Source organism: Ranitomeya imitator, chromosome 2, assembly GCF_032444005.1.
Source record: "Ranitomeya imitator isolate aRanImi1 chromosome 2, aRanImi1.pri, whole genome shotgun sequence".
NCBI classification, from domain to species: Eukaryota; Metazoa; Chordata; class Amphibia; order Anura; family Dendrobatidae; genus Ranitomeya; species Ranitomeya imitator.
Window position 1 is genome coordinate 612,449,145 of NC_091283.1, and position 23,991 is coordinate 612,473,135.

Here is a 23,991-nt window from a genome sequence, read left to right on the forward strand (position 1 = left end):
CACCTCCACAAAGGGTTGATGGGTGCTTCAAGTTGGAGTACCCTTTTACAGGTGCTCCATGTGGTTCACTGATGTTGCTCAAGTACATGTGAAGTGCATAATTTTATGGAACTTTGTTTGTTTTATTGTAATGGGAGAAAAGTAATTGATAATTAAGCTTAATTTTGTTTACCATTTTGCCAGCGCCACTAATTCTAATGTTCAGGTCCATTTACGCTGCGCTATGAAAATGTTTGCCAGTCATCTAATATCCTGATTACACAGGCAGACCACACTTCCGATGCGCAATGAGCGATCTGTAATGGATCATTCGGTGTACATAGCCTGCCATTGTTCTCGACAGCACAAGTTGTGTTCCCACAGGATGATGTGCTTCTGAGAACAATGCTCTCTTGTGCAAATCAAAAGAGAATTTCACCCGACCAACAAGCATTGTGTCCGATCCCCTTTTCTCAGGATATGTTTGTCCAAAGAGGGGTGTCCCTTATTCTGAATTCCCCTGTATGAGGCAGAATAAAGAGCAGCTAACCAGTAGCAGTGACAGCTAAGGCTTTCCCTTATTATATCCCAGGAGCTGGTCCCACTGTGATCAACTGGTAAATGGAGTAGCTTCCCTTTATCACCACTTGCCATATGTTTATTACATGGATGCTAAATAGTGATGAGCGGAAGTTTTCGTTACTCGAGTTTTCCTAGGGTGCTTGGGTTTTTCACCGACTATCGCGGGTGCTCCAGTGACATGTTCGAGTCCCGGCGACCTCATGTTTCGCGGCTGTTGGACATCCACAAAACATGCAGGGAATTGCTCATGTTTGTCATGCAGTTCCCCCATGTTTTGTGACTAACAGTGGTACAACATGCAGCCACAGGGACGCAATACTCGGTCCCTACCCAAGCATCCTAGGCAAACTCGAGCAACGAGCACTGTCGCTCATCACCAGTGCTAAATAGTTAGTGGCACGCGCTTTATGGATGTAATGTGGGAGTTGTAAGAACACAGAAGCTATGCCCGCATCAGTCACAACAGCCAACAATGGAAATTACAATGACCCCAGCTCTTTAACCCATCAGGTGCCATGTTCAATAAATGTCGCCCCATCTATTCCCTACAGATTCCCTTCCCTATAGATCTAACATGCTGTTTATCCTGCATGATGAACATAAAGAAAAACTGATTTTTATTTTTGTTTATCACAGCTTTACCCAAAAATGGAATATAAATAAATTGTATACCCTAAAATGGTACCAAAGTAAACTGCAGCTTAGCCCACAAAAAATATAAAAAAAATTTAATGAAACAAAAGTAAAGGAACAACTCCCTAATACCCTAATAGTAACAATAAGATTGTATTATTACCACAAGACTGAACACTATAAAAACAAATGTAAAAAATATATGTAGAATTGCTGCTTCAGTAATAAAAGTTGTGCAATAACACCTGCTATCTACTTATGCATTTAAGGTCAGGAGTTAACAAGCTTTGTACATAGGCGTATAGGGATCATGTAGTGAAATATAAGGGGCAGGAAGCGGGGTCGGTTGTATGGAATTGCATTTAATCCACTTTTCTATGCATAATTTCTTTAGGAATCTGCAATGCGGGAAGCAAAACTCCGACAAGAAATGGCAGCTGCCAATGAGAAAGCACTGCTCTACCGCAATAAGGTATCGCTAGTCCTGCATCTGTAATGTACTCAAAGTCTAGATGTTTTAGATCGGATGTGTCCTCAGATTTCACAATGCATACTGTAAGGGATTGGCTCTCTGGTAGACACGGGTGCACACAAAAGAATCCAGCCCAGTTTAACAAAACAAAGCAGCCTCTTCGGGTATAAAACAACCAAAATGGAACTTAAACAGTCCATATATAGCATGGGCTCACCTACTTCAACAGCAGACCTTCACTTAGCCTCTAGCAGAGACTGCGCCACACAAGCAAGGTCTTTTCACCGTGTTTTAACAATATAGCTGGAGTTTCTTATATCGACCATACCACGCCCCCGTGTAGGGATATGTGAGCAGTCAGTTCCACACATCTCTCTGACTACCCTTTAAACCCAGTGGGCCATCTCACATGCCCTTTTTTTCCCAAAGCCAGAGGGTTGGGTATCTTTCACCATCAAACAATGAACCCTCGACAGATCGTCCGCATTGCCATGTAGTTTCCCAGGCCTATCTTCTATATGGAAGCTAAAATCCTGAAGTGCTAGGAACCATACGGTCACTCGGGCATTGTTCCGCTTCTTCCGCATCCACTTCAGTGGGGCATGGTCTGACACTAACTGAACTTACTGCCTAATAGGTAGTATCTTAAAGTGTTCAACGCCCACTTGATGGCTAAATACTACTTCTCCACGATGGAGTAGTTTATCTCACAGGGAGACAGTTTCCGACTCCAGTTCATTATCGCTCACTTCCTGAGACAAAGCGGCACCTAATTTGACATCTGGTGTGTCTCTGGACAAAAAAACTCCTTGGAGAAGTCCAGAGCCACCTACACTGGCTGTTTACACATGACTAGCTTCAACTCCTGGAACGATGTCTCAGTGCATGGAGACCACTTGGCCGTAGCCAACTTCTTACCCTTAATTAGGTACGTCAGAGGTGCGGCTATCGTGGCCCTTAATGCCCAGAAACTCCCTGATCTGCTTCTTTGAGAGTGGTTGTAGCCAATTCTGGATTTCATCAACCTTATTCACTTCCATCTCCATGGCACATTTCTTCAGGTTGATGGAAAGCCCCTCCTTCCTTAAAGCATCAGATATCGCCTGAACTTTGCCTAGATGGCTTTGCCAATCCTGGCTGAAGATCACTATGTTATGCAGGTAGGCTTCTGTGTATTTCTTGTGGGGAGCTAGAATTCGGTCCATGGCTGTCTGGAAGGTGGCTGGAGCACCTTGCAACTCAAATGACTTCCTGACATACTGGAAACAACCATTTGGTGTTTGAAAAAGCTGTCTTCTCTTGGGCAGCCTTGGAGAGGGAAAGCTACCTTTTGTGAAGTCCAGAGTGGTAATGTACTGGGCTGGCCCTAGCCTTTCAATGAGCTTGTCGACACTGGGCATTGGATAAGTGTCAAATTTAGAAACTTCATTCAGCTTCCGATAGTTATTGCAGAACCGCCTTTCTCCATGTGGTTTCGGCACCAAGACAATAGGAGTTGGCCAACCACTCTTGGACTCTTCAGTGACACCTAGGCTCAACATTCATTTCACTTCCTTTGTGAGATTACCTCTTGGCAGGCTCTGGAAATCCAATATGGCTTCAAATTCACCCTTTCATGAGGCTCTGTGAGGACTTTATGTTCTGTGACCTGATTACAACCTGACCACTCTGAAAACAGGTCTCTTTTCCATGGAAACAATTTTCAGCACTGCTGCTTCTGGGCAGCTGACAGCGTTTCTGCCACCTTTACATCCTTTGTGTCATCTTCGGGCTTAGCTAGAAATTGTGGAGCTTTCACATGGTCTCTATCTCGCCATGGCTTGATCAAATTGATAGGGCTTCCTTCTTACCAGTTGGTGGACTTTATAATTGAACTTGCCAATCTTTTTGACCACTTCATAGGGGCCCTGCCACTTGGCCAGAACTTTGCTTTCAACCGTGGGTACCAGTATTAGTACCCGATTTCCAGGGCTGAACTGTCTCACCCTTGCCGACCGATTGTACACTCGTGACTGTCTCTTGCACCTGTAAGAGTTGCTCTCTCATGATGGGTATCACTTCAGCAACCCTTTCTTGCATTTGGCTGACACGATCGAACCTGCTTCTGTAGGGTGTAGCCTCTGCTTCCCAGGTCTCCTTTGCTATATCCGGGAGGCTCAAACAGACAAAACCCTGTAGAGACATGTGGAACATTTCTAATGGAGAACAACCCAGTCCTATTCTTTTCTTTGCTCTCCTTCTCTATGACCTTCTTATGCATAGCCTTCAAAGTTTTATTAAACCTTTCCACCAGACCGTCCGTCTATGGATGGTAGACTGAGGTTCCGATTTATGTAATTTGCACGGTTTTGCACACCTCTCTCATCTCTTTCGGCATGAATGTAGTCCCTAGGTCCGTTGGGATCTCCTTAGGCAACCCCATTCTAGAAAAGATATGGACCAACTCCCGAGCCATAATTTTAGTGGAGGAGTTTCCCAGTAGTACGGCGTCTTGACACCATGTAGCATAGTCTAGTTCCACCAGGATATACTGATGCCCTCTGCAGACATGACCAGGTGTCCCACTAGATCCATGGCTATGCAATCATACGGGACCACAATGATGGGCAATGACACTGAGGGACTACCAGAATGAGGCACCAGGGGGAGGTCAGCTAGCAGGTGGTACAGGACCTAAAATAGTTCATGATATCCCGGTGACAGCCGGGCCAGTAGAACCTCTGGAGGTTCCATTCCTGGGTTTTGTCTACCCCCCAGATGACCACCTAACAAATGAGTATGGGCCAGGTCTAACACCCTGCGTCTGTACTGCCCTGTCACTAGTAACTGCTCTATCACCTCACCTCTCTTCTTGGTGACACGATATAGTAACTCCTCATTTACAACAAAATATAGATAATGGGTGTCGGCCCCTGGCTCTTGAGCAACACTATTAAAGGGCCACTGTCACCCCCCTGCAGCCGTTATAAACTAAAAGAGCCACCTTGTGCAGCAGTAATGCTGCATTCTAACAAGGTGGCTCTTTTAGTTTTGTGTTCAGGTATTATTAAAATAAAGCGTTTTGAAACTCTGCAGAAATACCTGTCTTTGTCCACGGAGGCGGGTCTGAAGCCTCCTCTGTGAAGTGCCCAACAGCCGTCACTCACATCTTCTGGGGCGATGGTCGCCGCCCCCTGCGCGCTGTTTTCTTTTCAAATCCAACTCTCACCCACGTCCCCCGCCCCCCGCCTTCCAGCCAGCTAGCAGGCAAGTTTCGTAGGTTGTTTCTTTCCCGGCGATTGCTATGAGCAGAAGGAGGAGGCGGCAGGATGAGCTCAGCTGAATAGCCAGAGGCTGGAAGGCGGGGACGTGGATTCCCAGGAATCCTAGCCCCGCGCTGTGCATAATGCATAACACATTGCGGGGCAGGGATTCCCGAGGTGGGTGGCCGCACTGCCAGCACAGGCGCAGTCTGCAAGCCTGGCTGTGACGTCAGACAGCCAGAGCTTACTGCGCCTGCCCCACAAATATTTACACAGCGCCGGCGTTGGATTTGAAAAGAAAACAGCGTGCAGGGGGCGGCGACCATCGCCCCAGGAGATGTGAGTGACGGCTGTTGGGCACTTCACAGAGGAGGCTTCAGACCCGCCTCCGTGGACAAAGACAGGTATTTCTGCAGAGTTTCAAAACGCTTTATTTTAATAATACCTGAACACAAAACTAAAAGAGCCACCTTGTTGGAATGCAGCATTACTGCTGCACAAGGTGGCTCTTTTAGTTTATAACGGCTGCAGGGGGGTGACAGTGGCCCTTTAAGTACAGTCACATTATCAATGCTCCTTTAGCATTCTCATGGATACAGTGGACGCCCACCATCTTCCCAGGAATAAGCCAGTGAGGAAGTGTGGCCCTTACTATGGTTACCAGATTTCCAGAGTCCAATAGGCCAGTCATTGGCAATCATTCACTGAGACGGGACATGCCCGCGGCCCTTCACCGGGTTGAGGGTCCGCACTACAGGCAGGGTATGCAAAATATGAGCAGCTCCGTCCTATGCTGCAATCCATTTGCTCAGTGGTCTTGGCACAAAAGGCAGCTATGAGACCTGGAGTGTGACACCTCCAAGGAATCACGTTAATAGATGGCACCTTCGGCACAAACTCGGATGCTTCCTGGGCCCTTGGGCGCCCCCCCGTATCTGGCTCTAGTTCCCTTTCTTTGGGAGTCAACACCCCTTTTGCGACCCCAGTATGGAGATGTTAAGACCCCTTTCTTGCTTCCCCAAAGAACTCTTAACTGCCTGGTACCTTTCCACCAGCGTATTGGATAAAATATAGCTTTTAATAAATATGCAAAAAAAAATAAAACTAGATCAAATCCGAAGTGCAAAGTGCTAGAACAAACAAAACAAATATGGTGAAAACTCACACAAATACAAGGAAAATAAGTAGCCTATAAAAGACCCTTACGGACCCTCAGTAGGTTTCCTATATGGTAGATACAAGCGTTGTTGGTATCCTCTGGTAGCAATACCGAACATCAAAAGTACACAGTTTCAATTTAAAAAATGGGTACAAATATTCAACCAGGTTGTGTGTATATTCCACAGCACACAATCGTAAAGGAAACCGGCGTTGCAAGTTACATAAAGCATACCTCTAGGTCCGACTAAAGTACTGCGCTGGTTTTTAAACGTTTGTGTATACATTAGTATATCGCAGATGCTGCACAGAAAAGGCTTGCCTTATGCTTTATACTTTATGGTATGTCCCCGTTATAACTGCAATCTCTCTGGCGACATGATCACATCCCCAAAGCACTCCCCTGATGAGCAGTGACGAAACGCGTCGGGTGAAGAGGGGGTGAGTGTCCTCATTTTGACTCTACGGGGTGAGATCTTGCGTGGAGCCCTAGATCGAGGGAGATTATCAGTGGTCTTGTATGTCTTCCATTTTCTTATTATTGCTCCCACTGTTGATTTCAGCACACTAAGCTGCTTGCCTATTGCAGATTCAGTCTTCCCAGCCTGGTGCAGGGCTGCAGTTTTGTTCCTGGTGTCCTTTGACAGCTCTTTGGCCTTTGCCATAGCGGAGTTTGGAGTGTGAACTTGTTATCAGTATAAAAGACACCTGTCCACAACCTCAAACAGGTGCCATTACTACAGGTAATGAGTGGAGGACAGAGGAGCCTCTTAAACAAGAAGATACAGGTCTGTAAGAGCCAGAAATCTTGCATGTTTTTAGGTGACCAAATACTTATTTTCCACCATAATTTGCAAAATAAATAAATCTTGCGAAATCAGACAAGGTGATTTTCTGGATTTGTTTTCTCATTTTGACTCTCATAGTTGTGGTCTACCTATGATGTCAATTACAGGCCTCTCCTCTTTTTAAGTGGGAGAACTTGCACAATTGGTGGCTGACTAAATACTTTTTTTTTCCCCCACTGTACACCATAGCCTGTTTACTGATTTAGTGCTTGGATGAGCCATTTTCATAAAGAGATCTAGTCAAAAGTCTAGTTGGTGTCTCCCACGAGAATCTAGAAGATACTGAGAAGAGCCATTGAGACAAGGTGACCATAAGAATCCGACAGCCTAATATAGATTCAGGTGCTAGTGTTTAGACCACACTTACCCCTGAGACTTTAAGGAAACCTGTCATGGACACCCTATTTGCCTGCAGATATAGTGTTAATAGCATTACAATGATGTCCCACTGTTATCTGTAAACTGTTTTTCTCTGAAATGCTGCAGCATTTCCATGTTAAACCTATAGGTCTGGAATCCTGCAGCCAGTGTCTGACGCTGGTTGCTTGTGGATCAGGCAGCATGCATCCGCTGTCAGATTCCTGTTTATAGTGTTGGAGGACATGGCCGGTTCCCCTTATGTTATCTGAATGATTGGTAGAGCGTGTCGGCCTCATTTAATCATTATTGAAATGCCTGTGTTTTATGAGAAGTTGAGGAATGATGCATTTAGTGGAGTGGATAACCAACTAACTCATTCCTGATTATCTGCTCATGTAAGCATGTCACCAAATAGCTCGTTGTTGGCTGATCACATCATTGATTCCAGTAAAAAAAAAAAGGATTATCAAACGTTAATTTTTAGTTATTGTTGTGTAAATAGTTATTGGGTATCAATCGCTAAGTTTCGAGGTCAACGTTGTATGTGATCCAGTAAATGTATATTGAGATGGCAAGTTATAATGTGTGGTGAGATGTATGTGAAATATAGAGCCACATTATACATTGCTGGACGGTTAATGACCAGACATGGGAATGAACACTACTAATTATTATTATTTATTTTTATAGCACCATTGATTCCATGGTGCTGTACATGAGAAGGGGTTACATACAAGTTACAGATATCACTTAACAAACAAACTAACAATGACGGACTGATACAGAGGGGCCAGGACCCTGCCATTGCGGGCTTACATTCTACAGGATTATGGGGAAGGAGACAGTAGGTTGAGGGTTGCAGCAGCTCCAGTGTTGGTGAGGCGGTAGCTCTGGTAGTGGTCAGGAGGCAGCGGGGTCAGTGCAGGCTGTAAGCTTTCCTGAAGAGATGGGTTTTCAGGTTCCGTCTGAAGGATCCGAATCTGGTTGATAGTCGGATGTGTTGGGGCAGAGAGTTCCAGAGGATGGGGGATATTCAGGAGAAGGGAAAAGTCTTGGAGGCGATTAGGTGAGGAGCGGATGTGTGTGGAGGAGAGAAGGAGGTCTTGGGAGGACCTGAGATCACGTGAGGGAAGATATCGGGAGATTATTTCAGAGATGTATGGTGGAGACAGGTTATGGATGGCTTTGTAGGTCAGTATTAGTAATTTGAACTGGAGACACTGAGGGAATGGGAGCCAGTGAAGAGATTTGCAGAGGGGGGAAGCGGAGGAGGAGAGAGATGAATTAGTCGGACAGCAGAGTTAAGAATGGACTGGAGGGGTGCAAGGGTGTTAGCAGGGAGGTCACAGAAAAGGATTCATACATTGTTGCTTTTAATATTGTAAACCATTGTAATAACAAAGTGTACTCCTGTTTATGTACATCGGAAATGTTTGTTCTTATGTATATTTTCAATAAACGAAGTAAAAAAAAAAGAATTATCAGCAGGATATTGCCTCATGTAAACAGTGAAGGTGACCCCAGTAACATGATACTGTACGGGGACAGAGTGAGCATTGTTTGTCAGCCTGTGTAAACAGGACAGTAAATGAGCGGCAAAATATATATATATATATATATATATATATATATATATATATATATATATATATATATATATATATATATATATATATATATATATATATATATATATATATATATATATATATATATATATATATATATATATATATAGCTATTGAACCCGTTCTACGCCCGGGTGGCGAGCATCTATATTGGTATATGGTCTCCATCCTGCCATGTGCTGCTCCCATCCTGCGTCCCCATCCTGCACCCCCATTCTGTCATGTGCTGCTCCCATCCTGCGCCCCCCATCCTGTCATGTGCTGCTCCCATCCTGCGCCCCCGTTCTTTAATTTGCTTCTCCCATCCATATGCCCCGTACACTGCTCCATAAAGGTTTATGGCCCCCATAAGATGCTCCATAGTGTATGCCCCCGTACACTGCTCCATAAAGGTTTATGGCCCCCATAAGATGCTCCATAGTGTATGCCCCCGTACACTGCTCCATTATGGTTGATGACCCCATAAGATGCTCCATAGTGTATGCCCCCGTACACTGCTCCATTATGGTTTATGGCCCCCATAAGATGCTCCATAGTGTATGCCCCCGTACACTGCTCCATTATGGTTGATGGCCCCCATAAGATGCTCCATAGTATATGCCCCCGTACATGGTTGATGGCCCCATAAGATGCTCCATAGTGTATGCCCCCGTAAACTGCTCCATTATGGTTTATGGCCCCATAAGACGCTCCAGTGTGTATGCCCCCGTATGCTGCAGCGATATATAAAAAAAAAAAAATAAAAAAAAATACCATACTCACCTATCGTCGCTGGGCGCCGAGTGCTGGGGGGCCTGAGCAGGCGGGGACACCGGCGCGCTGTGGGGGTCAGGTGCCGGTATCACCGCTAGCTCAGGCCCCCCCAGCACTTGCTATATTCACCTGTCCCCCGTTCCAGCGCTGCGTCCGCTCCGTGTTCCGGCTCCTCTGGCTGTGACTGTTCAGTCAGAGGGCGGCGCCGGCGCGCATTAAGCGAGTCATCGCGCCCTCTGAACTGTGAGCGTCACAGCAGAGGACCGGGACACGGAGCCGCACGCAGCGCTGGAACGGGGGACAGGTGAATATAATACTCACCCTCCTGGCACGTCCACGGTCCCTGCCTCTCCGGTGGAGATCGCGGTGTGCGTTCAGTGTTTACGCATACCGCGATCTCCTGGGAGCGTCACTCCGTGGGGTCCAGACTGCCCCGGGCGCTTGCACTTGCGCAGTCTATAAAGGCTTCGGACAGAGTGACGCTCCCAGCGTTATATTATAGATATATAATGTGTCTCTAAGGTACACTGATGAGTTGAAATCAACACGTCTAGATGCACCGTAAGCGTACGCTGTTTGTTTGGTTCTGTGATTGTTTCATGTGTTGTTTTATTCCTTGTGATTCATGCCCCATAGGTGGATGAGCTGGAGAGAAAGTGCAAGATGCAACAGGAACAACTGTTTGACTCGAAGCAGGAACTCACAAACACAAATGCAGAGCTGAAGCTACGGGCCGTACAGGCAGAAGGTAAGGACCGAGCCGTCTCCTAGTTTGAGACTGGATGAGATACGATTATTCTTTTCTTGTATTTGTTCTAATGATGTCTTGTTCACAGAACGTTTGGAAGCAGAGAAAAGAAGATTTCGTCAGACACAAGATGAAGCCAGTGTGCTGCGTCAGAAAGAAGTATGTAGATAGACTGATCGGTATGGAGGATTTTCTTATAAACCAGTTTTATCACCCTTCCATTCCTCCATTCATTTCTGTAAGAACTTGCTGAGATAGCGGAGCTGTCATTCGCTACAAGTGAAAGGAGAAGTGGTCACACACATATTTTATTCGTGATACCTGTTGTTGATGTCAATGGTGGTCCAAGACACCCAGCAATGATATATTTATCTCATGTTTCTGGGAAAATCCCTTTAATATTGCTGGCTCTCACCCCTTTATTTACTGACCATAACCTATTAAGTAATCACAGGTAGCGCACATGACCCGTCACATGGAGGACAGCGAGAGGATGGCACAGGAGAGGATGCAACGCCTTGAAGCTACAAAGCTGGCAGTTGAAGAGGTGAGATGACACGTTTGTCACCTTTTGGAACATAAACCGATCTCTGGTTCAGCTGTAAAAGAAAGAACCTATAAAAAGAATTCTAAATGGGGCGCACACATTCCATGACGCTCAAGCAGTGGTAATATCAGATACACCGTCTACATGAGAGGGAAAAATATGATCACTATGGACCTTGTTCCTTTGGAACCACTTAAAGGGAACCTGCCACCCCCAAAATCAAGGGTGAGCTAAGCCCACCAGCATCAAGGGCTTATCTACTGCATTCTGTAATGCTGTAGATAAGCCCCCGATGTATCCTAAAAGATGAGAAAAAGAGGTTAGATTATACTCACCCAGGGGCGGTCCCGGTCCGGTCCGATGGGTGTCACGGTCTGGTCCAGCGCCTCCCATCTTCATCAGATGATGTCCTCTTCTTTTCTTCACACTCCGGCGCAGGCGTACTTTGTCTGCCCTGTTGAGGGCAGAGCAAAGTACTGCAGTGTGCAGGCGACGGGCCTCTCTGACCTTTCCCAGCGCCTGCGCACTGCAGTACTTTGCTCTGCCCTCAACAGGGCAGACAAAGTACACCTGCGCCGGAGCCGCAGCGTGAAGACCAGAAGAGGACGTCATCCTATGAAGATGGGAGGCCCCGGACCGGACCGCGTAGCCCACCGGATCGGACCACCCGCCCAGGTGAGTATAATCTAACCTCTTTTTCTCATCTTTTAGGATACATCAGGGGCTTATCTACAGCATTACAGAATGCTGTAGATAAGCCCCTGATGCCAGTGGGCTTAGCTCACCCTCGATTTTGGGGGTGACAGGTTCCCTTTAAGCTGCTGGCTGCAACAGCTTAAAGAGAATCTGTCAGCACGTTTTCCTATGTAATCTGACAGCAGCATAACGTAGGGGCAGAGACCCTGGTTCCAGTGATGTGTCACTTACTGGAATGTGTTCTTCTGTTTCAATAAAATCAGTGTTTTATCAGCAGAAGATTATCACTAGAGGTCTCATACTATGTAATCCTTCTGCTTTGTGTAACCTCATCCTCATCACTGATGACCAGTCACTGATGACCAGTCAATATACACTGTGCACAGAAAGCTGCCAATCGGTGATGTGGGCGGGGTTTTACAGAGCTCAGCATTCTGAGATCTGCAACAGATAAAACTGTGATTGTATCAAAATTACAGCATGCAAAGTAGCAAGTGACACCTCTCTGTAATCGGGTTTTCTACCCCTGCATCATGTTGCTCTCAGACTGCATATCAAATACCTAATGACAGGTTCCCTTTAACCCCTTTCTGACATTAGACGTACTATCCCGTCGGTGGGTATACGAGCCCTCCCCACCTCGACGGGATAGTACGTCTAATGTCAGAAAGGGGTTAAAGCGAAACTGTCACTAGGTACGTCATAGCGATCAGCCACGCTCACGGGGGGAGCGCGGCCGGGTGTCAGCTGACTATCACAGCTGATATCCGGCACTATGTGCCAGGAGCGGTCACGGACCGCCCCCAGCACATTAACCCCCGACACACTGCGATCAAACGTGATCGCAGTGTTCCGGCAGTATAGGGAAGCATCGCGCAGGGAGGGGGCTCCCTGCGTGCTTCCCTGAGACCATCGGAGCAACGCGATGTGATCGCATTGCTCCAAGGGTCTCTTACCTCCTCCTCCCTGCAAGCCCGGATCCAAAATGGCCGCGGGGCGGCATCCGGGTCCTGCAGGGAGGTGGCTTCATAGCGCCTGTTCAGAGCAGGCGCCGGGAAGCCTTCCTGTTGTGCACATCAGATCGCTGATCTGACACAGTGCACAGCAAAGTGTCAGATCAGCGATCTGTCACTTTACTGTGATGTCCCCCCCCCCCCCCCTTCCGGAGCAAAGTAAAAAATATATATATATATTTCCATGTGTAAAAAAGAAAAACAAATCCTAAATAAAAGGAAAAAATATATATTTTGTTCCATTAAATACATTCCTTTATCTAAATTTAAAAAAAAAAAAAAAAAGTATACATATTTAGTATCGCCGCGTCCGTAACGACCCCTCCTATAAAACTGTCCCACTAATTAACCCCTTCAGTGAACACCGTAAAAAAAAAAGCAAAAAAAAAAAAGCAAAAAACGCTTTATTATCCTACCGCCAAACAAAAAGTGGAATCGCACGCGATCAAAAAGGCAGAGCTAAATAACCATGGTACCGCTGAAAACGTCATCTTCTCCCGCAAAAAAACGAGCCGCCATACAGCATCATTAGTGAAAAAGTTAAAAAGTTATAGTCCTCGGAATAAATTGATGCAAAAATAATTATTTTTTCTATAAAATAGTTTTTATCGTATAAAAGTGCCAAAACATAAAAAAAATGATATAAATGAGGTATAGCTGTAATCGTACTGACCTGAAGAATAAAACTGCTTTATCAATTTTACCAAACGCGGAACGGTATAAACGCCTCCCCCAAAAGAAATTCATGAATAGCTGGTTTTTGGTCATTCTGCCTCACAAAAATCGGAATAAAAAGCGATCAAAAAATTTCACATGCCCGAAAATGTTACCAATAAAAACAAGACCTCACATGACTCTGTGGACCAAAATATGGAAAAATTAAAGCTCTCAAAATGTAGTAACGCAAAAAAATATTTTTTGCAATAAAAAGTGTCTTTTAGCCTGTGATGGCTGCCAATCATAAAAATCCGCTAAAAAACCCGCTATAAAAGTAAATCAAACCCCCCTTCATCACCCCCTTAGTTAGGGAAAAATAATAAAATTAAAAAAATGTATTTCCATTTTCCGTTTAGGGCTAGGGTTGGGGCTAGGGTTAGGGTTTGGATTACATTTACGGTTACGGTTGGCATTAGGGTTAGGGATGTGTCAGGGTTAAGGATGTGGTTAGGGTTATGGATGGAATTAGGGTTAGGGGTGTGTTGGAGTTAGGGGTGTGGTTAGGGTTGGGGTTAGAGGTGTGGTTGGAATTAGGGATGTGTTTGGTTTAGGCTACTTTCACACTAGCGTCGGAATCTCCCCGTCGCAATGCGTTGGGCAGAGATTCCGACGCTAGCGTTTAACGCACTGCACTGCCCCATTGTGAGGTGCGGGGAGGTGGGGGCGGAGTTCCGGCCGCGCATGCGCGGTCGGAAAAAGCGATCTGTCAGGAGCAAAAAACGTTACATGTAGCGTTTTTTTGCTCCCGACGGTCCGCCAAAGCACGACGCATCCGTCGCACGACGGATGCGACGTGTGGCAATCCGTCGCAATGCGTCGTCAATACAAGTCTATGGGGAAAAAACGCATCCTGCAAGCACTTTTGCAGGATGCGTTTTTTCTGCAAAACGACGCATTGTGACGGATTGCAGTTAACGCTAGTGTGAAAGTAGCCTTAGGGTTTCAGTTAGAATTGGGGTTTCCATTGTGTAGCCACATCAGGGCTCCCCAAACGCAACATGGTGTCCGATCTCAATTCCAGCCAATTCTGCGTTGAAAAAGTAAAATAGCGCTCCTTCCCTTCCGAGCTCTCCCATGCGCCCAAACAGGGGTTTACCCCAACATATGGGGTATCAGCGTACTCGGGACAAATTGGACAACTTCTGAAGTCAAATTTCTCTTGTTACCCTTGGGAAAATAAAAATTTGGGGGGCTAAAAAAACATTTTTGTGGGAAAAAAATGATTTTTTATTTTCACGGCTCTGCTGAAACACTTGGGGGTTCAAAGTTCTCACAACACATCTAGATAAGTTCCTTGGGGGTCTAGGTTCCAATATGGGGTCACTTGTGGGGGGTTTCAATGTTTAGGCACATCAGGGGCTCCCCAGCGCAACATGGCGTCCCATCTCAATTCCAGCCAATTTTGCATTGAAAAGTCAAATGGCGCTCCTTCCCTTCCGAGCTCTGCCATGCGCCCAAACAGTGGTTTACCCCCACATATGGGGTATCCAGGTACTCGGGACAAATTGTACAACTTTTGGGGTCCATTTTTTCCTGTTACCCTTGGTAAAATAACACAAATTGGAGCTGAAGTAAATTTTTTGTGAAAAAAAACAAAACTAAATGTTCACTTTTTTTTAAACATTCCAAAAATTCCTGTGAAACACCTGAAGGGTTAATAAACTTCTTGAATGTGGTTTTGAGCACCTTGAGGGGTGCAGTTTTTAGAATGGTGTCACACTTGAGTATTTTCTATCATATAGACCCCTCAAAATGACTTCAAATGTGACGTGGTCCCTAAAAAAATGGTGGTGTAAAAATGAGAAATTGCTGGTCAACTTTTAACCCTTATAACTCCCTAACAAAAAAAAAAAATTGTTTCCAAAATTGTGCTGATGTAAAGTAGACATGTGGGAGTTGTTACTTATTAAGTATTTTGTGTGACATATCTCTGAATTTTTATGCCCTTAAATCACAAAGTTGGTAAATTGCGAACATTTTAAAATTTTCGCCAAATTTCCGTTTTTTTCACAAATAAACGCAGGTAATATCAAAGACATTTTACCACTATCATGAAGTACAATATGTCACGAGAAAACAATGTCAGACTCACCGGGATCCGTACAATATTTGTGGTATGTCCTGATGAAGGGGTCACTTGAACCCTGAAACGCGTAGAATAAACCACGTTGAAAACCTCTACAATTTTTGAAATTCTTCTTGCAGCAGCGCGGGGATGATCCTTTTTTCTCCTATCTAAGTGCGGAAGCCGTTGAAGCGTTCCAGAGTTATAACCTCATAAAGGGTCATTGGTCAGTAATGTAAAAATTGGCCCGGTCATTAACTTGCAAACCACCCTTGGGGGTAAAGGGGTTAAATAGCACCATGACCAATCTGGTGTATGCCTTTATATTCAATAACCGAGAGAATATCCCCAGATTGGTGATTTCTCTAAATATAACATAGTACCAAAACCACTCAGAAGTAGCCCAAATGTCTCCTGAAAGGGTCTGAAATTCTACTTGTCAAGCCCAAACGACTGGGTTGTGGGATTCCGGTATACAGAGCGGCACCCACTATCCTCCATGGTCGTTCTTTCCAATAATCCAGCGCTGACTGGTATTTTAATAAGCTGTGTCTGAACATTAATCACTGTATTGATGTTACTGTTCAGTAACACCTTAAAGAGTTTTTCCCACGAACAAAGTAGATCTTCGAATAACAAAAAGTTCCACAATTGAATGTGTTAAAAAAATGTTCCTGTGCTGAGATAATCTTATAAATGTGTCCCTGCTGTGTACTGTGTAATGGCCGTGTCTGACCATGCAGGAACATGGTCTGATCATACCACAGCTCCTAGACAGGGGAGTAAGCAAAAGAGAGTATACAGACAGGACAGCACAGCTGATTCTTTCTGTGAGGTAAAACATTTCCCTGCTTGTTTTTAAACAGGTTGCTATCCATGTTGTCCTGTATCCTTCATGACAGGCCCGGAGGTCTTCAATAGACCCCTACGCTGTCCTATCAATCCATCAGCACATCATGATCACTTCATAAGGGTGCATAGAATTACACGCCCCCATGCCGGTACACTGTTATATCTTCTGTCACAGTTTGAACGCAGCGTGTAACAGGTTAACAGTCGTGGCCGGAGATTTGCTCCACCCACAGCTGTTGGAGTCAGAATCTGACTTCATAAACATAAGGATGAATGACCTCAGGGAGATCAAAACATCCAACACCGCGGAGACACCTTCACGTGTTTCTCAACGCAGTGATCCAGAACACTGCCCCCATCCCTTATGGGAAATGGGCAAATGCATGTAGAAAAGCCACGGAGACACCATCACGTGTTTCTCAACGCAAGCAATAAATAGCCAGGTCTTTCACCGGGAAGGAACAACCACGGGAAGGGCAGCATCCAAAAAGGAAAACCACCTATGCCAAAACATGGTATCCATCCACAGACAGAATCTGACTTCATGTCACAACCGATATCTGCCGCTTATGAGTTGAGCTCCCCCTGTATACCTGTTGACGCTTTGCGCCATACTTGTACAGCAGATGTCGCTAAGAGGTTGGCCACTACTTGGACAACCACTTCTCCAGCACTATACTCTTCCAATGTAAAATAGTATCAGCTCTTCCCGAAGCTGGCGCCATTCCATCAGTGATGTCGCCTGCTCTCCAGGAGCTCATGTATGTCGTCCGCGTCCCTCTCGTTTGCTTCAGATGTAACTGACAACTGGAGCCGCATTAGCTCTCGCTTCTTCCAGGTGTCAGTTTCTTCTGGCAAGTGAGAGTGAAGCGGACGCTGATTGGCTGCAGGGTGTGTGTGACAGAATTATGTAACGCCAAGCCTCCTGGAGAGCAGGCGCCAACATCGCTCCTCATCGCACCTCACAGGAGGTCAGTAGCTATTTAATATGTTACATGCGGGAACTATGGTGATTGATTAGGGATTGCCAGAGTAGTGGACAACCCCTTTAATAATGTATGCAGGATTAGTGGAAAAAGTCAAATCTTGTGAAAGTTCACTCTTTTATAGTGAGAGTTTCCGCGGAGGGTTGTGGGATCCTACTTTATTTGCTAGCATCCCACAACCTATAGATTCAGGGCAAGTTTTGCTAAAATGTTGGGACTTTTCTCAAGACATTAGGACTACTTCTGAGCAGTTTTGTTACTAAGTTTTTTTGAGCCAAATCACCAATCTGGGGATTCCCACTATTTTAATAAATAAAAAGGCCAGCTCTAATTCGGTGAAAGGTATTCCTTAATGGCTTATTATAATCTTTAAAGGAAAACTGTCATCAGAAAATAACCTTTAAATCGTCCAGCTTCAGATCAGTGCTTGTAAGCTCTATTGGAAAGGGATTTCAAACGTGTGCTCTTGCCTAGGAGACCAGCCATCACTGATAGACTGCAGAGGTGATCGGTAGCTTAGGCAGTGAGCAGTTAACTATAGATTTAACAATCCCTCTGTTCTTGAAAATGCAACTATTTTATAATGAGAGGTCATATGCAAAGTTGCTTTTTTTCTAACACTTCATTGGGGTACAAAGGAGACCACCGGTGTATACTGCTGCCACTAGGCAAAAAAATTGGCTTCTCAGCAGGTTACATGAAGCTAATTGGTTTTTGCTTGGTGTCAGTAGGAGACACACGGGTTTGCTCTCAGACTCGTTTCCACCTTAGGGACTTGTGTGTTTATTACCTTTCTCCCTTTTTCTTTTAGGCTCACCTTGTAATTACGGGCAGCAGAGTATCACAGCTCACTCTGATTTCCCACCTAGAGAACGAGAGTACAATGTGGTCTGATCCAAATCATACCCTCTCGTGTCTATGGTGCAGGACCAAACCCCCCTAATACATCAAGAGTGTCTCTGGGTGGCCAGAAAGACAGTTCTTTGCCACCTAGCCCAATCATCTGCCATGTTAAGATGGTGTTGGGGGAGATGGACCATTTCCAGTTTCCGCTAAAAAACCATGGGCCCCTAAAGACAGTCTTCCATACTGCCATAAAGGAGTTGGGATCGCATCAGGATAGTTACTAGGAGGCTCCTGGTCTAATCTAACTCCCTTTCTCAGGGCCTCAAATCCCTTCCTTAGCGCTGGACACTTTCTCTTGGCAGGGCTCACCTCCTTCCTGTGGCACTAGCAGCCTCTCACAGCCGATCGCTCAACTTGAAGCCCCGGTTTCCCTGGGGCCTACTTTTCAAAGCTATGCCCCCTTCTTCTCTCTCAGCTTAGGTTTTCTCCGCACGCTTTATCCAGCCACGCCCTCCGCTCTGAAGCCAATCATCACACTCTTTCATTGGAAGTGCTTGTCTGGGTGTGATTCCCTGCATACTTTGTTCCCGTACTTTTATCCCTTGCACAGCACCATCTCCCTCCAGACTCTGCCCGCTCTACACCTGCAGGTCTATCGCTCCACACCTGCACCCATTTCAGGACCACCACTCCCTTGTTACAGGCTCAGCAATCCTCAGAGAGGTAGATCTGTCCTTTGGGATAACAGTCTCAACACACCTCAGCAGCTCTCCTCTGGTACACCCTATGTCTGTCACTATGGAGACTATCTCCCATCCATTCCCCCCTATTATTCTTCACTTTGCCTGTTCCACTTGTAAGAAAAATTTACCCTCAGGTCAGCAACGGCCCTCAGTCCTGACTGTAGCTTTCCCACAATGCAAGCCACCTAGGAGCTCCCCACTGCCCGGGAAGATAGTGCACACAATCCCTTGGAAGAGTCTCCCTTAGTGGATCCTCCAGTATCCCGGCTGTCCCCAAATACGATCCTTCCTCTTCTGGACGGCGGCTCCCTCAAGGACCCTTCAGACAGACACATTGAATTGCTAGCAAAGCCTGCCTTAGAGGCGGCGGGAGCATGGCTCTGTCACACCTCTCACCTCCACTTGGGTCTCCGAGTCAGTCTGCACCTGGGCTACCCTCCCTCGTCATTACATCCACAGAATCAGAGGAATAGAACTAAGCAACAGCACATGTGAAAAAGACTTGGGTATACTAATAGATCACAGACTGCACATGAGTCAACAATGTGATGCAACAGCAAAAAAGGCAAACACAGTTCTAGGATGTATTAAGAGAAGCATAGAGTCTAGATCACGTGAAGTAATTCTCTTCCTCTACACCTCCTTGGTCAGGCCACATCCGGAATAATGTGTCCAGTTCTGAGCAACACATTTTAAAAAAGACATTGAAAACCTGGAGCAAGTTCAGAGAAGAGCTACCAGGATGGTGAGCAGACTGCAAAGTATGTCCTACGAGTAACGGTTAAAAGATATGGGAATATTAAGAAAAAAAGAAGGCTAAGAGGTGACTTAATAGCTGTCTACAAATATCTGAAGGCATGTCACTGTGTAGAGGGATCATCCTTATTCTCATTTGCACATGGAAACACGAGAAGCAATACAATAAAACTGAAAAGGTGAAGCTACAGATTAGATATTCGAAAAAACTTTGACAGTGAGAGTGATCAATGAGTGGAACAGGCTGCCACGAGAGGTGTGGTGACTTCTTCTTCAATGGAAGTGTTTAAACAAAGGCTGGATAGACATCTGTCTGACATGGTTTAGTGAATCCTGCGTTGTATTGAGTAGAGGGTTGGACACGATGACCCTTGAGGTCCCTTCCATCTCTAACATTGTATGATTCAAAGAAGGCATGCTTTCCCGGGCCCTTTCCGAAGAACTGGCTGATCTTTTCGATCATATTGCCCATGCGGATAAATACATTCTCAAAACATCTCTTGATGCCACGGGCTTCTTGGTGCTAGCTTCCAGTGACATTGTAGCCATTCACAGAGTCCTAAGGCTCAAGGTTTGGAAAGCAGATGCGGCCTCCAAAAAATCTCCCACCAGTCTCCCTTTCCAGGGTCTATGTCTATTTGGAACCAGACTGGACCAAATCATCTCAGACACCAACAGAGACCATAACGTCCCCTGCTAGAAAACACACCCTTCAGTTTCCCTCCTTTCAACAGTTTTCTTCTTTTGGGACCTCTAACTGTCGTGACCACTTCCCGGCAAAGCTGGATAAGAGAAGACCCTCCTTTTAAGCCAGCCTCTTCCCGACAGTCGTGCAGCCATCAAAGCAAGCCCTCCCGATGCAGGTCAAACTGATTTTCCTCCGCATGACATGTTGTCCCCACTTGGGGACTCTCCCTGGGTGATCGGCTGTTTTCTCCTGTTTAGGGAAATTTGGCTTTCAGTAGTCGAAGACACCTGGGTTAGAGAGGTCGTCTCCACCGGTTACAAAATAGAGTTCTCATCCATCTCCAATTATGGCTTCTTCAAGTCCCAGGTCCCATGGGATCCATCGTTGGTCTCCGTTTTTTTTTCAGGCAATTTCGTCCCTCCTCATGTCAGGTGTCATCATTCCCCTCCCCTGTGAGAAACGCTTTTCTGGTTTCTACTAAACCTTTTTGTGGTCCCAAAAAAAGGATGGTTCTGTCCTTCCAATACTAGACCTGAAACGCCTAAATAAGCGAGTGTGGCTCTGTCCCTTCAGGATTGAATCCTTCCGCTCACTGCCTCTATGGAGCCTGCGGAATTCCTATGTTCAGTGGACGTCCAAGATGCCTATATTTTACATCCCAATCTGTACATCTCACCAAGGGGTCCTCTGTTTCGCAGTTTCGGATTTTCATTTTCAATTTATGTTGCTCTCCTTTGGCCCAGCATCTGCTCCCAGTCTTCACGAAAGTCATGGCCACTTTCCTGGCTCTTCTTGGCCTCAAAGGGAATTCTGGTCATCCCCTACCCGGGTGATCTGCTGAACAGGGCCCCATCCTATCGGGACTGCTGCGAGAGTCTTCATCTAACTCTGGACACGCTTTCTTGCCTGGGCTGGCACATCAACATAGCGAAGTCGTCTCTGATCCCGGCCTAGCGCCTATTATACCTGGACATGCTTTTCAAAACTGCATGCGCCACCGCTCTTCCCAAAGAGAAAGTCTCCTTTCTACTTTGCAGAATTCGTTCTCTTAGACACCATCACGCTGTCCACTTCGGACCTGCATGAGTGTTCTGGGCAAGATGGTAGCTGCCATGTAATCTGTTCCCTTTGCACAGTTTCACTCTCCCTCTTCAACTGGCACTTTTGTCGCATTCAGACAAAAACATTTAATTCCTGGACTGTCCCGATCTCCTTCACCTGCAAGTAAGACAGTCGCTGGCTTGGTGGCGTCTCTCTCTCCCCTCGTTCACTGTGCTGAGATCCTTCCTCCCGTTACACTGGCAGATCATGACAATGGACGACAACCTATTTAGTTGAGGAGCAGTTGTTCAACACTTCATGGTCCAAGGCCTTTGGAAACGTCTTAAATCCTCACTCTTTATCGACATTTTGGAACTCAAAGCCATCTATATCTCGCTCAGGCACTGGCAGGAACTTCCAGTGGACCACCCTGTGCCCATCCTGTCTGACAATGCCACGGCTGTGACATATATCAATTACCAGGGCGGAACCCGAAGCGGATCCATCATGTCAGAAGTTTCTTGAATTGTTGCCTGGGCGAACAGTGCCTGCAATCTCAGCAGTCAACATTCCTGGAGTGAACAACGGCGCCACCGACTTCCTAGTTGTTGGGGCCTCTCCTCAAGGAAGTGGTCCCTGAACTTATCGTTGTTCAGGCAAATCTGTCAACAGTGGGGCACGCCCGTATTCGACCTAATGGCATCCAGGATAAACAGCAATGTTCCTCTGTTCGTGTCCAGGTCTCTTGACCCCCTCACGATTGGTTTTGATGCCCTGGTTCTTCCGTGGTCGCAGTTTCACCTTCCATACCTTTTTTCACCTCTGCCACTGATCTCCAAGCTTCTCAAGAAGATCAAGGTGGAACAAGTGTCGTCATTGTGACTTCTGACTAGCCAAGGTGAGTGTGGTACGCAGAAGTGGTAAATCTCATAGCAGCAGACATGCCATGGAAACTTCTGGATTGTCCAGACCTCCTTTGCCATGGTACCTTCTTCCATCACAAATCACTCTCTCAATTTAACAGCATTCCTGTAGAAGCTGGAGTCCTGAAAGACGCAGGCTTCTCTGACCAGGTTATCCAAACATTGATTAAAACAAGAAATCCCTCATCCTCCCATATCTACCATTGCACTTGAAAAAGCCTTTTTTTGCTGTTATGAGGCCATCCATGTGGTCTCCATGTCTTCCTCCATACCTTCCCATCTGGCCTTTCTCCAGACAGGTCTCTAGTCTGGGTATCACTCAACTCTCTGAAGGATCAAACCTCTGCCCTTTCAGTCCTATTTCAGTAGAATCTAACTTCCCACTTCCAAGTCAGCACTTTCTTACAGGGAGTTGCTCATTCTGCTCCTCCCGTGGATCCCTGGAATCAAAACCTGGTTCGGAAGACTCTTCAGGGTTCCCATTTTCAGTTATTTAAGATGTCTTTTTTCTGGCTCTCCTGGAAAGTTGTCTTTCTAGTGACTATCACCCCCATTAGGCGCATCTCGCAGCTGGCGACCCTTTTCTGCCGTTCTCCCTTACTTGTTCTTCACCAAGACAAGGTGGTGCTCTGTCCTGTTCCTTCTTTTTTTCCGAAGGTGGTTTCCCCTTTCCACCTTAACTAGGACATCGTGATTCCATCTTTCTGGCCTTCTCCAACTCTCCCTCAGGAGCAGTCTCTCTACAAGTTGGATCTCATTAGAGCTCTACATCTCCATCTTTTCTGAACGACCTCTTTCAGATGCACAGACTTTGTGGTGACCCTCGGGAATCACAAACAGAGGTCTTCCGGGTTTCAAGGCCACAATCTCCCGCTGGATCCATTCTGCAATCCTGGAAGCTTATTGGGCACAGGATAGGCTCTCCACACCTGGGGTCAAGGCTCACTCTGCACGTGCAGTAGGGGCTTCCGTTGCTGTTTGTCATCTGGCCTCAGCGTCGCAGCTCTGCAAGACTGTTACACCCACTCGAAGTTCTACAGAGAGCATACCTTTGTCATGGCTGATGCGAGCCTAGGCAGGAAGATTCTGCTAGCGGCAGTCACCTGAACTTAGAATTGTTATGGGCGTTCTTCCTTTCTCCTAGCCGACCCTGAGAACTGCTTTAGAATGTGTCATGGTCTCCTTTGTCCCCCTAATGAAGCTTTAGCGAAAAGAGGATTTTGGGTACTTAACAAAAAAAAAAACCTTCATTGGGGGACACCGTTCCCGTCTCTGTTGTACCTATGTTACGATTTGTTTTAAGTTTCTTGTTTCTTCTCCTATTGCTGTCCCACTAACTGATTAGCTTTGTACCAGTTGCTGGGTGTACTCTGCTGAGGAGTAGCTAATTTCTTGGCCTAGTATCAGCCTCCTAGTGGCAGTAGCATACACCCGTGGACTCCTGTGTACCCCAAAGAAGGCTCAGAGAAAGGGATTTTTCCGTAAGTCCCCCAAAACCTCTTATTTTTTACAAGTGCTTTGCTGTTTTAACCATTTTAAGAAATTGCGACAACCCATTTAAGCTGTCCTATGTGTAACTTGCAGGGATTCCTTTGATACGATCATTACATCTAACTATCATATTCCTCTAGTAACAAAGGCAGGTAAACCAGCTCTCCACTCCACACAGATCTCTGTATTCCGACTTCATGGACCCCTAATTGTGTGATATGGCG

The 23,991-nt window shown here is 45.9% G+C and overlaps 1 protein-coding gene across 2 annotated transcripts in view; it reads left to right on the plus strand.

Annotated features, from left to right (window-relative positions):
• The window catches only part of LRRC45 (leucine rich repeat containing 45), a 44,953-nt gene that overhangs the window by 14,330 nt on the left and 6,632 nt on the right, over nt 1-23,991 (plus strand). For both annotated transcript variants that reach the window (XM_069752470.1, XM_069752469.1), the window contains exons 11-14: nt 1,589-1,666; nt 10,292-10,403; nt 10,492-10,562; nt 10,858-10,950. In XM_069752470.1, the coding sequence (XP_069608571.1) occupies nt 1,589-1,666; nt 10,292-10,403; nt 10,492-10,562; nt 10,858-10,950 (354 nt within the window). The remainder of the gene's footprint in view (nt 1-1,588; nt 1,667-10,291; nt 10,404-10,491; nt 10,563-10,857; nt 10,951-23,991) is intronic.